Here is an 18,269-nt window from a genome sequence, read left to right as displayed (position 1 = left end):
TTACTACTCGTAATATTCAGAAAATATAGAAGACAGGGAGGCCGAGTGAGAGCTGAGAGAAGAAATACATCATACATTATTTAAAAGCATAAGCAAATTTACTAACAATAATAAACAAAGATGAAATACAGACTTTCCAGAAAGCAATATGAATAACTTCTCCACTTCATTGGCTACCAGTTAGAATACTACTTATCCATGCAGCTTAACAACCTTTTTTTGTTTGTTTACCAGATGAAGCTAGAAGATGAAGCTTAAAGATATGAGGAACATACAGGTCAGTGATTACACTTATCTAATGTATTCGATTTGGAAGCAGGACCTTTCAGTAGAGAATCACCTCTGCTAAAATACGTCAGCCAGAAGAGCCTGAAACCTGCAATCCGCAGCACACGTTGGCTTCCTCCTCAGCAAATGAGGACAGTACGGCTGAAATTGCTAATTTGAAAAAGTTTTCTGCATTCAGATGACATTTCTTCCTCAAACCGATGGAAAACTACAGCTCTGATCTTCAGACAGCAAACAGTACACATCAGCTATGTTATTGGAGGGTGGAGGAAACAATTACATTATTTTCCATGCTACACATCTGTAATTTCTCATGAGTGTACTACACTGACCATCAGGGAAATGCAATGTTAAAAGAGAGACAAGGCAGGTCAGATGTTTTTACCAACATATGTTGTCCAAGTTAGTATTAAATACCATGACAGTAAAAATTCCTGAGCCCATCTGAGCCTCATTTGTGTAACAGCTTCCAACAACAGAGCTGTAGCCAGAAGAATTACAGATACGAAAATCCCTAGAATAATCCCAGCCAAGCTCATCTCACATTACTTACGCAACACTGATGTCGCTGACTTCAGCTGAGTTTCTCCTGAGTCATAACAGTGTGACACTAAACTAAAGCACTCAAGACCTAGAAAAACACGTAAGATACCCAGAAGGAATATTCTATCTAATTACAATTAACCATCAAGCAAGCCTCAAGGGCTGGTGCCAAAATCCAAGAATGTCCTTCCCACAGTGAACACTCTCATTACTATTCTCATGCTTTCCCTGGTGAGAGGTCCTGTGTCTAAGGTACTGTATAATAACTGCACACCTCCTGCTCCTGGTCCTCTAGGAGACATGTTAAGAAAATATTAATAAAAACTACTCCTTTTTCAATGGAAGGAAAACTTTGTCCTTCAGTATAAAATAATACATTATAGACTTGCACAGATACCAATGTATTAGAAGACATCGTACTTTAAGGATGAAAATCTGAAGCAATTCCCAAAGTAACGAGTGGATGTGTACATGTAAGCAGATGTAGATTTCAAGGCTGAAAGCAGAATTATTAGACAAAAAAAAATTTATTTTAAAAAATATCGTATTATCATGTGACCCCTTACATCAGTCTAAACTTCTGTTTATATAAGTTAATACATTATTGCCTACTTTCAGACTGTGAAAAACTTTCAGACTTTTATTAAGTATCCACTAGTTAAAAGGCTGTTCAGCACAGATCTCCAAAATAACTTAATTTTTATCATACTACTTACACTTACAGCTCACCACTGTCCATCTGCCAAAAATAATACTAACTTTCACTACCAAGCCAAAACCTGTAATATATTTTTACTACCCACTTGCTGTCCAAGAACAATAACTGTGATCTTGTAAAACAAAATTCTACCATTTTATGTATATTAACCCATTGGCAAAAACATGGCCAAAATATCTAAGAATGGGAAGTGAATCAAGAACACTTGTGTAATGAGGAAAAAGATGGAAAAAAAATAGGGCTTTTGTCTGTTCAGAAAACTATGTCACTTGCATTGTTGTGAGAGCTTTATGCATTCAGCTGATGTCTATTGAAACCTTATTTTAATTAATTTTAATTGTGCAAAACACACCAGTAAATAGTTACTATTAATAAAATGTAATTCAAATTAGACCACTTTTGAATCAAGATTTCAGCCTAAGCTATATTTTCTTCATAACTTTTTTGACTCGACTTACCAGCAAGAACTCTTAAGCCCTCAAAATTCTGCCAGAGTTATTTACAGCGAAATTTAAAAGTCTGACATGAAACATTCTCTACCAGCATGGAAAGGAAAAAAGGAATACAGTTTTAAAAAGCAATGATTTAATGAATCCATACTTACCTGATCTCAATTTTGTATTCAGGTATGCTCTGTTGTGCCACAGGACTTGGAACACCAGCACCACCACTGTCTATACTACATTGCACAGCATTCCTCAAAGCATGCAGCTTAAACAAACAAACAATTAACACATGGTTTGACATTTGTGAGGCATACAGTGTAATGCACCCTGACATGAAAGCACTAGTTACTACCTAACAGAAAACTCCGAATTGTCTTGATTCTGTATTTACAGGGTTTTGCCATGTCTGTAAGGTGCTGACTCTTCAAGATGAAATTCTAATTCGGATCCCTGGATGTACGACGGGTATTTACTGACTTTGATCACTGTGACAGATCTAAACAAGGGGACAAGACTGATCTACGGATTATTCAGAAAGCTCACCAGTCAAAGGGGTAGGGGGAAAAAAAAGTGAGTCTGCCAGAAAAACCCACCTTCTATAAAAGGTTTTTTTGGCACTAGGAAGAGGCACTAAAGCTAACCCTAGAAAATCAATAAACAACAAAAATGAGCTGACTGTGGATTTGATGAGTGTCTTACAGAAGCTGGGCACCTTGCAACAAAGCATATAAGCGTAACATATTGCATGTAACAACTGGAAGAAGAGAAGGTCTAAGGACAAGACAGAACTGAGAACAATGGTACAGTTCAAATGCACTTTTGAAGCTATACTGTCGAGAGAAGAGGCCACCCCTTCAACTAGGATTTGAAGATAGGCCTCAAATGATTACATGGAAGATTGACACCTAGTTTGAGAGAATGCAAAAATATACATGGCTGTGGAGACGAGAGAATGTAAAGGACTAGCTACAAGAATAGAGAAAAATAAGAAACAGCAGTAGGATAGGAACTGAAATTTTAGTTACTGTGTTGCTGTAAATCTCCTTAAGGATAGTACTAAATGTGAAACCAGAATGGTTAATGGCACTGCAGGAGACGAAAGCAACTAACATCCACAGCAGAAGCAATGAAATTACAAATCAAGGAACAAAGATTTTTTAAACAAATCTATCAAACTGGAGAGACAATGTAACTGCAGAGCAGGAAGTATACAGCTGAAAACATACATGGGCAACCACAAAATGAAACTCGCTCATATGAAAAAAAAAAAAAAAAGATGTTGAAAGAAATTTTGAAAGAGAATAACTGAATACATGGAAAGCTGCTAGCATCATTTGGGGCACAGAGAGCATGTTTTATAGAAGGAGACAGAAAGTGCAGTTTCTTTAGCCGGCCAAAATGAGGACTGAAAGGTGACCTATTTTAAGATACAAAGAGCAAGCATCAGAAGTGGATTAGAAGCCCACTGGGACATGGCGGGGAGGGAGGGGAAAAAGGAGGAAGAGTTGTTTAGGCTTCAAAACAATTTGGCTGCAACAATCTGGCCATTAAACAATGACTGTTAGAGGAGACAGGTTTTAAAACTGCCTGTCAGTAGCAGAACGGTGGCTAAAATACCCAATTATTAAAATCTGTTTATGAAAAATATATTATGTAGTTGCCTACAATACTGGTAAAGTACTGTGAAAACACTCAGGAAATCCCTTCCACACATAGGTTCCTGTAATGCAGGCATGGAGAACCCAAATGTCCTATTTCACTGTTTCATGGAAAATTAAAGCCAATCCTTCAAAAGTAATGACAGACTAAAGTATACCAAAGAATTATTTTGAGACACTGTATGAAATATTTGTCCAGCATTAGAACTATAAGCTAACGCTTTATACCAAAATTCAGAAGCATTTGTACAGCACCTATTGACCCTCATTACAGTAATATAAAAATGACCTTGCATACAATGATTATTTTTCCCTCATAGTAGCCCTTTAAGGTAGAGAATCATCATCACCTTTCATTTATGGAAATCTGAATTTATATGTACTTAATAATCAAACTAATTTTTAACAGACCAGCCCTACTACATAGAGCTATGTCATATCACAATATTTACCTCACATTTCTAAAGAATTGTTATCCTTTCAGAGTTCAAAAGCATTTTAAAATGCTTTAAAAATATTCTTGTGCACCCTGATGACATTAGAATTGTAGTAACAATGTCTAATGTCCATGCACAAATTTATACCAGAGAAGACCACTACCATTACTTCCATTGTACAAACGGAGGAGGAGTGATGGTACGCAGCGGGTAAGCAGCCCAGCCGAGGTCAGCCAGCAAGTCAGTACCGGAGCCAGGAACAGAAGAGTCTACGTTCGGCCTAGGGTTTTGCCACGTCACAAGACTGACATAGTAAATGTGACAAGAGTATGCATTTAAAACACAGCATCTGTCACAGACATATACCTGGAAACAGGTCATCAACTTTTGTAGAATTTGGTGAAGTTAAACTGCTTCCTTTTACTTTTAATTAACAACTGAAACTAAACTTCACTAACTTCCCTCCATCCTTGAATACTGTCTTTTGCTGTCTGCCTGTCAGAGCTGCTATACACAATCCTGTAAAGTCTTATCTGTCATTCACTGAAAAACATTTTGGACACTCTAAGGAATACTATGTAAATGTTATTGTATTCTAACAATTACATTCCCTTTACCTCAGAACCTACATAGAGTTCATTTTAAACAGAAGATCAAAGAAATTCATAATCTTAAAAACACACAGCAACCGAGGTGAAATACTTATGTTCTTACCTTCTGACAAAACACCATTCATTACATACAACTTGAATTTCACCACTCTACTCTGAAGAAACAAATTCAGCTTTTACCTTAAACTGTCACATCATTATTTCAATAAGCTATGACAATGGAACAGAAATACCTTGTCTGTGAGAAGTTTGGTAAGATTCTTCTGTTTTCTTGCTAAATACTGATCATATAACTGAGCCAATTTAGCTGCTAACACATGCTCACGGCTAAAACAGGGATGATGGGTAAATATCAGTCCAGAAATATCAATATCCAATTGAAACGGCCCCTGAAAATCTCCAGGTCCAACAAGATACTGATTAGCAGCTGTCGTTTTTATTGCCTGAAAGAAAAAAAGAATAAAAAAGAATAAAATGGATTTACAAGCCCTGCACTGCCTACATCTAACTACTAAGTCTTAAACTGTAAAGGCTTCTGAGGTAACCTCTTTGCTTTATTGACAAGTGGGTGGCATAAAACCACCATGGGTATTCTACACAACTGAATTTTGATAGCCCATATGAGGCTGAAATAAGAAGTCATCTGCCTGTACTGCAGGTTTTCCTGAGCAATGAAGACAATGCCACTGAACTGGAAAAAGAATCGCCTGCTAGTTCTCTTTTTAACTGTTCATTTAGTATTACTTTATTTCCTCTTAGAACTAAGCTCTTAAGATAAACAGTCCAGCTCTCAGAGAGCAGCTTTCCTTGTAGATCACTTGGATTGTGCAGAAGAGGAAATGTTATTTGCTTCCCCATTCTAATGCCAGGGAAATTCACACCCAACAAAGCCCAATGAAGGCTTTCAGCAACAAAGCTTAAAGAGTCTGCTTCAACCCGCTGCAACCGAAAGGCAATCATAGCTTATATCCTCAGGTTACTGAAATGGGAAGAGAATTAGCAGTGCTTCCTGCCTGACTACTGCTGCTCCCCTCTTAGAATTCTTCAGGAGATATCCATCAGAGATATTGTGGTACCATGAATGATGAAGTTGTTAGTTATGTAGTGTTCGTTGCAGTCCCTTCGTAAGAACTGGAAAACAGGGGATTGAGAGGGGAATTCAGCTGTTGCATAACTCTTGTACATCACTGGTATAAATGGCCACGAAAAACACTTAAGTCCACCTGATCCTTCCACATTCAATTTCTCATCAATATATTTAATATGACATAATCTGTCATAAAAATGACAGCTCTGAATTCCTTATGCTGTAACTATTTTTCTGCCCATAAAGGACCCCTAAGCTTCATGTCTTACTTTCAACAGTGATTTGGGTATTTACATGTCCCTATTCATGTAAACATGGTGTTCTTGAAACATAAGCTCTCTTGGCCTATCTTTACTAAGATCTAAGCAGCAACCTCTTTTCCTGCATGCAGAAGCACCCTGCATAGATCTGTAGTACTGGATGCACCCTGAGAATTACGTATTTGTAACAAGCATCAATTAAAGGGCAACATTCAAATCTGTATCAACAGCAGCAGACAGAAACACTTGTGTGTCCCAAAAGAGCAATCTACTTTTAAGTCTAAGAAGTCATCATTTTTTTCCAAGGGGGTAATAGAGTGCTAACAGGCAGAACAATTAAAGCTTGCTGAATGGTTTTAATTGAAACTTATTTTGATTTGTACTGACTGCACAGTGCAGCTGCTGTTTGCCAGGGTAGGTATGCTGTGGTTGAGGGAAAAACAAAAAAAGATCTGAACTGATGCAACATAACTCAAAGTGATTTGCTTTCTACAGGAGTGAACTGCACGTGAAGACTTATTTTGGAGGAGTTTAATCACTGTAAAATAACCATCACGCACATGCCCTTCAATTATTTCTCTCTCAAGCTGCAGAGAGCACCTCCGTCCTGATCACCAAGTCTGTTTACCAGTTTCTACCACGAGGAGCTTTATATACACTAATACAGGAACTACCCTGCTTTGGCATGCGAACATGCTAGGGTGCCTCACAGAGACCTTAGTGACTCACAGACTTGAAGCAGTTTGTCATGGACTGTCACTTTACTATTTTAACCAGTACTACCAACTAAATTCTTCATCCTTTTGTATGCCTTATTTTTACAGAAAAATACAGGTGGAACGTACCTGAAAAAGTAGAGCACATTTAAAGACCAGTTGTGGAACCCCAAAAAGTCAGTACTCATGGTTCTTAGCACAAAACCCTTCAGCTCATCAGGGTTTCTGGTACAGAAGAACTGGGATATTGAGTATCAGGAACCACATATATGAAATATGCCTACCTTTCTATACACCGTTTCAAGTTCTGGTGCAATGCCTTCTTCCAATGAGAATATTGGAGGCCTAGTATAAGACTGTTTAACTGGATTAGGCAATGCTAAGATTTTGCCATCGTCACCAAACCACTCTTTCCCCTACAAATAAAAACATAATTTTATATTGTTTCTTACTTTATATAGGAATAAGTTGCAAAATAATAGTTCTTATGAAAAGCAATTACAGAAGAAAAGGTGACTACGCATTGTTTGTGACTGAATTAACCAAAACTTTCCTAAGACACCAAAATGAAATCTTCAAATATACTATAGAAAAGTTTTAAAATTAAAAGACCAAGAACTTGCTCAAACTTTAACTATACTGAATTTTTCCTTCAACATTGAGTGTTACGGATTTGAAAAGAAAAAAAAGAAAAAAATCAACACATCATTTAATATTTCATGTTATGTTTTCTTAAGTCACTAAAATTGAAAGAATTGTAATGTTTTACACAAGACTGCCACCCACATCTTCAAACTGGATTATAAAAATCATAAAGCAAAGAATTAAAGAGCTAAATGGCAGCTCAGAGAGATCATTTATCAAAGCATCTCTCAACTCTTCTAGTCCACAACCTGAACTAATTAAACAGCATCTATGAAAGCAGATGAGGTAAGTATCTTACACACCAATTGCTATTCATGGCTTCATATGTTAAACATTCTCCTAATTCATCCCTCTGCTCTCTGATTCAGGAATAGCTTAAACCACTGCATCTGCTGAAAGATGCTGGCCTGCCCTCTTATTCCCATGCCCGGTTTAAGCTGACCCTAGAACCAAACATTGATACGGTAACATGGTGAAGCAAAGCAGAAAACTAACTGGGCTGGTGCTGGCCAGTTAAAAATTTTAAATCCAAATATTCCCAATCTGATTCACAAAAGTACCTCTGCTAGCCCACAAAGAATTCACAGAATCATAATAAAATACAAAGAGCAACTGCTGTATAGCAGCTTAAATCTATTCTAAACTATACACACCGTACTGTCTACAGGAGGAGAATATAGCAGGATAAAATATATCCAAGCCACCTTCCTGGGTGTTTCCATATGCCATTCTTAAAAATTTGAAAAGGATTCTAAAACCTCTTCAGATAATCTATACCAATATTTAATTACCGTTGCAGTCTGATCAGTATTTTTCTACAAGTCTGTTACTTTATATTATCTTCAGTGGACACATAAAACAGCCACTCCATATTGCTTCCTTTTGTTATATTCTTCTAATAAATAATAACAACAGTGCCCAGCTCTTGCATAAGTCTTTATACATACCACTAGCTCTCACAGCATTTTATAAAAAAAGTAAATTATAATTACCCCTATTGTAAGGGCAACTAAACTCTGGCACAGACAAGCGAAGTGATTTGTCCCCCAGCAGGCTACAAGCAAAGCCAGGAAAAGATATCCGTTTTCTAAGACCCAGTCTGGTGCTCTGACTATTGGGATACGCTAAAACACAATCCTACAAAAATCCACATTTCCAGACATCTGATACTGCTAAACATTTTAAAGATGAAAGCCCTATATTACCACGGCCATCTACCTACCTAACTATAACAAAATATAATACTGATAAATAAAGGATTTTAAAAAGACAGCTACAAAGGTAGTGGTGACTTACTTCCTCCTGTCTGAGTATTCTGTTTTCTAAAATATTTTGATTAGACTGTGATACAAAGGGCCTTTCTCCTGTGTAAAGACCCTCATCCTCAAGGTACCTAGGCTGCATGTTTCCAGGCATCTTCTCAGAAGCAGGCACTGATGAGAAATTAAATAGAAAAGCATGTAAAATATCTTGTAGCTGTAGTTCTAGTTTATTAATACTCTAAGAGCCTATGCCATTCTTAAAAACGAATGGCACTGCATATTAAGCATGCTGTCAGAAATATTTTCCTAACTAGGAAAAGAGAAACAAATATATAACCAAAACAGGTCCTTTTCTTAATCAGAACAAATCCACAGTTTAAATCTACCATAAAAGCATCACAAGTCTTCTAAACAGATAATTAAACATTTCCTCACCAAATAATGTTTCAAATAGCTTAGTGGAGTTTAGTTTTAATAGTTGCTTGCATAACAGTGTAAAAACCCTTTAGCAGCAACAACTGACTAGACAAACATTTCTAAGCCTTTCCCATATAAAGTGAAACTTTAACTAAGATTAATCTGAACTACCACTACTAGTTTGCTTAAGCTACTCTTGTACAAAACACAGAACATGCATAAAAAGTCATGTTAGCCCAATAACAGCAGGTGGAGTTCTTTAAAGCCTGCCTGCAGGATTATTTCACTGGTACGTATGAGCTCAGTATTTTTCAAGGAGTAATCTCAAAACAGGGAGAGATTATACTGAAGGTTACAATAAACGTTATCCCCTAAATTAGAACACAGTGGACCGCACTGGAAGCGGTGAGAACTAAGTTACAAGACACGAGAAACCAGAGGCACCCAATGTCAAATATTTTGACATTACATTGCAAGCTGTGCTGACACCATTCTGGTACAGACCACCAAGAGACTCATTTCTGTTTCTTCCACTTCAAATATTAAATAGCAAGTGATATTATAAAGCAATTTTTTCAGACTTTGCAGGTCTATGAGAATAAGGGAAAAAGGTCAGAGACATGATCAATGTTGACTAACTATTTTCCAATTCACAAAATAAGATTTTAAGAAAAGGGCCCCTTGAATTACAAAAATCCTTATGTTACTTACATGACTCTTGACAAACTTGCCACTTGGAAAAAATCGCAGATGTGGCCAAGTGAAGAAATAGTGTAAGTTACAACCCACAGTGCATGAGCCACTCTTAGCACCTAAATGCGTGTACCCAGTAACCTGTTGCATATGTTAAATAATGTAACAACTCAACCACAGTGAAAGAGGGGCCAGCCATCTTTTATTTACTATAGACAGCACTAAGGTAATTACGCCCGAGCAACTGATATGCCCTGAGTTCACTTGCTAGCGTACCAGCCGGTGACCTGCCAAGGTGTGCATGTTCCTAGTTAGTCCATTTTGTCACACCTTTTCAGACTTGACTGGATGACCAGTGCCAGAGAATGGCAATTAAATCTCTCTCTACTGCCAGAGACAGTCCGATACAAGATTTTTCAGCAGATCAAAGGGTGGCATGCTATGCAAAATCCAGGAACAAAATGGATAAGCACAATCTTCATACCTGCTAGCATGCTGGGAGTGAAGAGAAATTCTTTTTCCTTTTTCAGTTGCTCAGAGTAGCTTTCACAATCAGCAGGTTTCATTACCAGAAAATCTTCGGCTGTCTGCCCTATAATGAATAAATCATCATCTTTAACTAGGCGTACGTCTTCATCCTATAGTTTAAGTGCAAATGTCTCTGTTAGTTTGTCTATTTCTTAAAATGGAGATCTTTAGAAAGTATACTTTCCGAATTTTTGAGGAAACAAAAGTTGCCATTTTCTATTAGATGACTAAAATTAATTCAAGAAGTCTGAATAAAAATATGAACATTTATTTTATAGCTCACACCGTTTCATCCTCCTCTTGTTCATCCTCATGGGTTTCTACACATTCTTCTTCTGCCTCCCCTTCTTCATTTAGTTCATTCCTTTTCCTGGCTCCAGCCTTTATACACTCTGGTTCAGAATCAAAATTGAAGGTAAAGAAATTATATGCTTCTTCAGCGGAAGGAAAATCATTCTGGAGCTAAGAAAAGAAGACAAAGATACTTTAATATGACATTCATAAGAAATTTAGGGCAAGTGAAGATACTCTCTGTTAATAATAGCAATAACAGCATGTATAAACACTTGTCACAGGATAATAATTATTTTATCTCAAAGAGAACTCACCCAAATGCTGAAGCTGACTGAAATTTTTACATGATACATGAAACTTTCTCTATTGCTACACTATTTTTCATTAAATATTTCTTCCAATGTTTTTTATTAATAGAAGTTACCTGGTTTAATTTTAACCAACTTACTGTTTTAAATATAAATAATTTGCGAATGAGAAATGCCAAAGTTTAAATTCTGGCCATAATGCAGATATCCAGGTGAAGGCTATGAAGAGAAATTTCTAGTGGCGTTTTGCCTCTGAAGGACCCATGCCCCTTTAGTGTTAGGATGAATCCTCTAATAAAAGAATTAACACTAGGATTTTGTGGCTAATAAATATCAATATACTAACCTGTAAATTGTTTTAACGGTCAATTGGTGGCATTCAATAAAAAGGATTTAAACAGAAGAAACATTTTTCTTCCAAGCTCCGGTAATTGTGTCCAGATGGATTTACGTGATTTTTTTTTTTTTTTTTTTTTAAGATCAAATGACCCAAAGCCATTCTTATATTTGATGAAGGCTCCCTTTTCATAGTTCAATTGTTGGCATATACTGTTTGTGAATTTTTAAATTAAATAAAACCCTCTCCACTGCTTATGACTGAATTTTGCCTGCTTCTTCAAAAAGAATCATGAAGCCATATAAAGTTTAATTGAAAGGAATATCAGTTATTGAAAAGAAGGAATTGGTACTTACTGTTGACTTTTGCTTAAGCTTTTTTACAGAATCGTGGAACTTTATTTTTGATGGTAAGTGGGATTCATCCTCTTGCATCTCCCTAAATTTATCATTATCAGACTGCATAAAAATATATACATAAGTTATAGCATACATCTACTGATTCATTAGAAAAAAAAAAGACAAATAGCTGAATACAGAGATTAGATATTCCATTTTCACAGGGAAAAAACCCCAAACAAACAAAAAAGAAGCACAGTCACTATGGTCACAATTATACTGATTTTGTATTTATTTTTAAAGGATACACCTAATTATTACTTAACTCCTCCTCCTTCAGGTCAAGAAATAGACTGCAGAGTATCAAGAAAGGGTTGACTGCATAAATGTTAGCTTACTTTCTTCACTGCTGATGAGATCATTGTTTCTGCACTCCCGAACACAAGCAACCACATGCTAATCTCTGCAAGGGGAAGAAATGGGGTAGCAAGGCGAAATCTTCCCATCTACAAATGAGAAGCTGACCGGTAGCACAAGCCAGGCAGCAGTGGCAAGGGTGCCGCTGACAGACACTGCTGACCAGGGAAGGGAATCAAGGAGCTAAGGCCAGCTTCTCATATAGCCCCTGCTGCAATCAGGTATTATTGCCTATTTGGTATTATTGAAAAAAAGGTGGTGTCCATTGCTTGGCTGCTTAAAAACAGACTTGATGATTTGTTTTGTTCTCTCTCTGTTATCGCTGGGCTACTCTAAAACTCCACTTTTCTTTTCAAGAAAGGAGGTAGCACAGTTATCCATTTCCAATTTTCTGAAGCCTTATCTGTGCCTACACGCAGATTACTCTAAACATCACTGGTTCTGAGGTTGCTTCAGCAAGTTCTCTTAAGTGCTTCAAAGTGATCTTCATAAGGCCCAGCCAACATAAACACATCTAACATTCTACTTGCTTTTCCACCTTGTGGCCAGAATTCTTAGATTAAAGGAAGACATTTCTCAAGTTTACGTTTATTCAACCTAAACTTGAACATAATAATAGCAAAAAGAAAATCTCAGTCCCTGGCAACCTGATGGCCAGTTGTTTAACAACAAAACAATACTTCATACGTTTGTAAATAAGTACAGGAAACAAAACCAACATGTGGAAGGTTTCAGATATACTTTATATAAAATTAGTAACCAACTTTAATAAGGGTATCACTTTCATATTTTCCTAAGACAAACATATTAAAACAATACTACTTAACTGAAAGCTATGACAATTACTTTTTATAAGAAAACACTGCCAAAAACCTCCCCACATCCTACATGAATAGGTAATTCCCCCCTAGACAAGCAATTTAGCCAGGCTAATTCATATTGTTTGGAATTCCAGAGAAAAATGTTACTGCTACATGCTGTTATTTCCTGGGCATACACATTCTTTGGAACACATTTTCTACAAGCAAGCAATCTCTTTGTGAATTCTGAAGAGTGTGTGCAAGTTCTGCACAGGCATAGCCTTTGTTATTTTTTGAATACAAAATTTGTTTTCTAAAAAAGAACATGCTAATACTAAAAAAATATAAATAATATAAAATCATAACAAGGAAATATAATACAGTACAATAACATAAAGTTAATATCCAGCCTTTGGCAATTACACTGTGCAAATTTATATAAAGCTATAAGACAGTGGTCCTTTCTGTTACAGTAACTTCTAAATACTTCAAGGCATCTTAAGTGACAGAAGTCATGAACCTGTAAATGACAGAAGCTTCGCATGATGTCTATACTATAAAGAAAGCAAATTATTATTGGTAAATATGTACATTAAAAGCAATAATCAGAAAGGTTCCTTCCTGGTAACTAATTCAAACAGTAGTATAATTTTGATCCCATTAAAATAAATTAAATTGATCTTCAAGACTACGTGTAGTCTTTGATTTATTTCACATTTCACATTCACCTTCTCAGTATCAGAATAGCAAGACCCAATGCACCTTCTTACCGCTTTATCCAGTCTGACTTCTGTTTTCCTTTGTCTGATGTTTTTTAAACGCCTTGGTCGTGGACTAGGGTGTCCTTGCAATAAAGAAATTTCTGCTTTTGACTAAGCAAACAAAAAAAATAGCTTAGCTATAATAGAAATATAATAAGACCAAAGCTACAATAATTCCCAGGAACTCAACAACTTATGCACATTTGTGTTAGAGACAGAATCTGTTAACTATATAATCAGCTTAAGTGATTTTAAAGACCTAGATGTTAATACCCCTTATTAAACTGCATAGTAAACTGACAAGGAAATCCATTGATTTCAAAATAGCGTAAGAAATTTTTTGACAAACACACAGAAGGATCTTGTAATGATTGTATCATTTGAATCATAAAACAATGGTAACTTTTATATTATTACAAACAAATTAAATATAAACTTTAGAAAAAATACAGCACTAGAAATACACTGGAAAATAACTGTACAGATGAACAAAGTATTATTTCGGCATTAGAAATAAAAAAAGCAGATATCCCAATTCAGATTCACATAGCACTAAGCAAGCAAAATGAAGTGGATGGTACTTATAAGACTAAAGTCAACCACACAGGACTTCTGAAGGATTCTCACCCTTGCTGCTTTTAGTTTCTCTCTCATTCGCTCCCTAACAGAAAATTCTGCAAAGGCTGTCCTCGATGTAGAAGGAACAGGTGGCAAGTCTGAAACAGAGAAAACAGAGTTACATGTTTAAATTAAGTATTGTCTGAAAGAAACTTAAAATTACGTAAAATAAAACCATATATACCATACAGAGTCCCAATTCCAACAGAGAGAACTTGCATGAGAAGACAGGAAGGAATGAAACATTTTTTGGAATTCAGACCTTGTAGACTATCACTTAAATGCCCTTAGCTGCGATGGATCTACTCCTCATTATACACTATGAACCACCATGGGAGTAAAGCATATACATATTTCTATTAAAAATACAAAAAGAATTACCTGACATATTATGAGCTGTTAGCCAGACCTGTCCAGATGTAATTTTGAACGGTGATGTGCTCTAAATCCTGATACAGGTGTGACTGGAACAGTAAAGAATTTACAGACCTGCTTCCTTTTACAGCTTACAGCTACCTGCTTTTTGTACTGACGAAATATTAATTTCTCCAGCAGTGTTTTTGTGCTATAGCTCTAGTACAACCAAGAGAGTAAAATGCATTTTACCCTGTCCCATGTACAACTGACAGCATCATCAAGTAACTTCCCATTTCACACACAAGCTACTCTCAGCTTTACTTGTGCCACTTCTCTGGAATCAACAGATTACCTCCTCCAAGCTCAAGAGCAGTCTGTCCCCATACTCGGGAAGTCAAGCAAGACCTGCAGGAGGCTACATGGATGAACTAACTCAACTCACACATAAAAAAAAAAAAACCTTACAAGAGACATAAACAGGGACAGGTGACCTGGGAAGAATACTACAACACTGTCTGACCATGCAGGGATGGGCTTAGGAAAGCCAGAGCCCACCCGGACTTGAATCTGGCAATGGATGTGACGGCCAACAAGACGGGATATCACAGGTGCACTAGCAGCAAAAGTAAGACCGGGAAAATGGGGCAGGGGACCCGGTGACAGGAAACACTGAAAAGACCCAAGTAATCAGTGCTTTCTTCATCTGTTTTTACTGCCATCAGGAACACCAGGCCCCAGAGACCAGTGGAAAAGCCTGAGGCAGCAAAAACTTACCCTCAGTAGAGAAAGATCAAGTAAGGCCACATTTAAACAAACTGGGCATATGCAAATCCATGGGTCCTAATGGGATGCTCCTAAGAGTGCCAAGGGAGCTGCTCAATGTCACCTCAAGTCCACTCTCAATTATCTTTCAAAGACTTGTGGTGATGATCAAGGGAGGTTCCTGAGGACTGGAAGTGAGCAAACATCACTCCTGTCTTCAAGGAGAATCTGGGGAACTACAGGCTGGTCACCCTCATCTTGATGCCCAAGAAGGTGATGGAGCAGATAATCCTGGAAACCATTGCCAAATATGTTAAGTACGAGATGAAAACTGGGAGTCATCAGCATGGATTTATGAAGGGGAAAAACTTCTACCTGACCAATAAGACAACTTTCTATGATGAGATAATTGGGTTAGTGGATGAAGGGAAGGCAGTGGTTATTGTTTAGCACTGTTTCCTGTAACACCCTCATAGAGAAACTGATGAAATATAAACTACATAAGTAGGTAGGCTGAAAATTGGCTGAACTGGGGGGCTCAAAGGATTGTGATCAGTAGTGCTAATTCCAGCTGGAGGCCGTTACTACAGCTGTACCCCTGGGGTTGATTTCAAACAAACAAACAAAAAAAATCCCACAACCCACCCTCCAACTCCAAGAACTCATCAAAACTCTACATCCTTTAGGATCAAGTATTCTCTGCTGATCTTGTGAAACATACAAATCTGAGTTTTAAATCAGTGGCATGTAGTTAGATTTTTTGATATGTAGTAAATACCAGGTTTGGACACCAACTTGGATAATCATGTGATTATGGAAAAGGAGAATTACTGTTTGTTGCAGCCTTTGAATTGCTGCTCCCAAAAAGCCCAGGTGTTTCTTCCATAATTAAACTGAATGAGAACGTGTCTTTGATAATCAAACTTATCAGGGCCTCCTTTTGCTTTGAAGGACTGATGGCTTTCCTCCCCCTTGTCTTCCACATATCAGAACCGCTTAGATTACGATTTCTTCAGGTAGATTCAGCAAATATTAGTAGGGTGACCCTGTACCCTACTGCATTCCCTGATACCTAAATAAAAGAATGAAATAAATAGAATTAATAATTATCAAGTTGTTTACAGAGAAGCTACGCTCTTGGGGTCAGAAATACAAAGTAGTGGATACCTACAACCCATCCACTCATATAAACACAAATGAAAAACATTTAAAATGTACCATATAAACGAGATTGTATGTGTAAGCAAATGGCAATGCTTCCAGCAGCTTAAACACAATTATGGTTGTCTTCTGCGTGCTATTTTGAGAAGGTACACATCTCCCTCTCATGGACTGCACTACCACTGTAAAAGAGTCAAGGTTATCCTCTCTATAAAAGTCTCCAAAATATTTTTAGCTGAAAACATAGTTTTATATACCTAATAGCTTAGAAAGTCATCACTTAAGTATTTTTCTTTTTGAAAGACCTAATTAATTTCTTCATTAACAAAACTGATTCTAGCTACGTAATTGTCTCCCCATCTGCACAGACCTCTTCAGTCTCACTGGAGCCCTGGAGATCACCTGGAAATTCTCAGGAGCTTACTGAACGTTTAATTTTGACTGATATATGCAGTATTAACATCTTAAAGAGAAATGCTTTACATCCCTTCTTATACGTGGAATCCTCAGATCTTACTTTTTCTCCTGAACTTTTGTAACTAGCTTTTATTTCCAGAAGGAGCTCCATCGTTCCACACAGAACACACTGTCCCTTTTACTGGAACAACTGTAAAATGATTATCAGGAGAAAACTGTAGCTCTTTTCACACATGTGCTTTGTCATGCACGGCTTTTTTTTTTTTCTTTAATTTTTAATCTGTGAACACAGGACATTCTAGGTAAATAGTTTTTCTAGTTATCTCCACTTATAGAATTATATTACTTGTCAGTTCTTTGAGCCAAACACTGATTTGTTCTTTGCCCTTACGAAAGACCATTGTTTGCCAAGGTCTAAGTAAAGGGTGATTTCAGGTTTATGTAAGGCATTAAATTCATGAAAAGGAGATAAAACAGCAAAGGGTAAGGGCTTAGGAGCGGTAATGTCACAGAACATATATCACATTATGGCTGATTCAATATTATTCCAAGAGATTTACTGGCAGCAGAAAATACTGTATGTTGAATCTACAACTTAAACATTTAAAGGCTACCTAGTATACCAAAGTCAAAGTGCAATCTAATTTCTAGGATGACCTTAGTCCACTGTCATTTAGAAAAGAAAAACACATTAAGATAAACCCCACTAATAATGATTCTACTCAGAAACACTGAAAGCTTTGGGAGAATCCTAATCTTTTCAAATTACACAATTTACTGCCCATATTTGTAAGAAGAAGCATTCATTGTATTTGGAAACTTTCAAAAGAAAGAACACAGCACAAAGCGAATATCACTAGCATGAGACACACAAGAGAAAAGCAAGCATCCCATAGCCACTTCCTTACTAAGAGGAATACTGGAGACAGAAATAAGCAAGTACTCAGCAGAGACACTAAGAGACGACACACGGAAAAGCCTATATGCATTTTGTCTTTTCTAAAACAGAATGCAGTATGAGTAAGAACAGGGTAAGAATTAATGACAAAACAGAGAACAACATCTAAATAAATATTCATCAGACTGAGCTAATTAAAAACGGTCACTGCAGGGTACCCAATAGCAAACTGGCTGCAGCAAAATCAGAACCATCAGTAATTCTGAGAAGTGGCGGAAAACAGGCAAGTTCCAAAACCCCAGGCAAGTGCCTTTTTTAAGAAATGGGAAAGAGAAAGCTGCAGAAGCATACACAAGCCAGTCTAACTTCAAGTCTACAAAAAAGACTCAGCCTATTTGTAAATATTTAAAAGGGAGTAAAATAATAAGTAACAGAAGGCCTAGATTAGCCAAGATCAAGACCTATCAACCCAATTTAACTTTCTTTAACACA

The 18,269-nt window shown here is 36.9% G+C and overlaps 1 protein-coding gene across 7 annotated transcripts in view; it reads right to left on the bottom strand.

Moving 5' to 3' along the window:
- The window catches only part of CC2D2A (coiled-coil and C2 domain containing 2A), a 68,874-nt gene that overhangs the window by 43,296 nt on the left and 7,309 nt on the right, over positions 1-18,269 (bottom strand). For 3 of the 7 annotated variants that reach the window (XM_087737593.1, XM_087737594.1, XM_087737596.1), the window contains 9 exons: positions 14,192-14,280; positions 13,574-13,675; positions 11,605-11,706; positions 10,595-10,771; positions 10,266-10,419; positions 8,706-8,842; positions 7,049-7,180; positions 4,935-5,144; positions 2,154-2,260 (listed from right to left, as the gene is read on the bottom strand). In XM_087737593.1, coding sequence (XP_087593719.1) covers positions 2,154-2,260; positions 4,935-5,144; positions 7,049-7,180; positions 8,706-8,842; positions 10,266-10,419; positions 10,595-10,771; positions 11,605-11,706; positions 13,574-13,675; positions 14,192-14,280 — 1,210 coding nt within the window. Of the gene's footprint in view, positions 1-2,153; positions 2,261-4,934; positions 5,145-7,048; positions 7,181-8,705; positions 8,843-10,265; positions 10,420-10,594; positions 10,772-11,604; positions 11,707-11,984; positions 12,050-13,573; positions 13,676-14,191; positions 14,281-14,563; positions 17,052-18,269 lie in introns of those variants that run through there. The other 4 variants (XM_087737597.1, XM_087737595.1, XM_087737599.1 and 1 more) reach the window with 4 other exon arrangements.

This window comes from Nipponia nippon, unplaced genomic scaffold (assembly GCF_047370975.1).
Source record: "Nipponia nippon isolate SJK-2023a ecotype South Korea unplaced genomic scaffold, ASM4737097v1 scaffold_6, whole genome shotgun sequence".
NCBI classification, from domain to species: Eukaryota; Metazoa; Chordata; class Aves; order Pelecaniformes; family Threskiornithidae; genus Nipponia; species Nipponia nippon.
The sequence above is the reverse complement of the archived record's forward strand: the minus strand, read 5'-3'. Positions and strand labels throughout refer to the sequence as shown.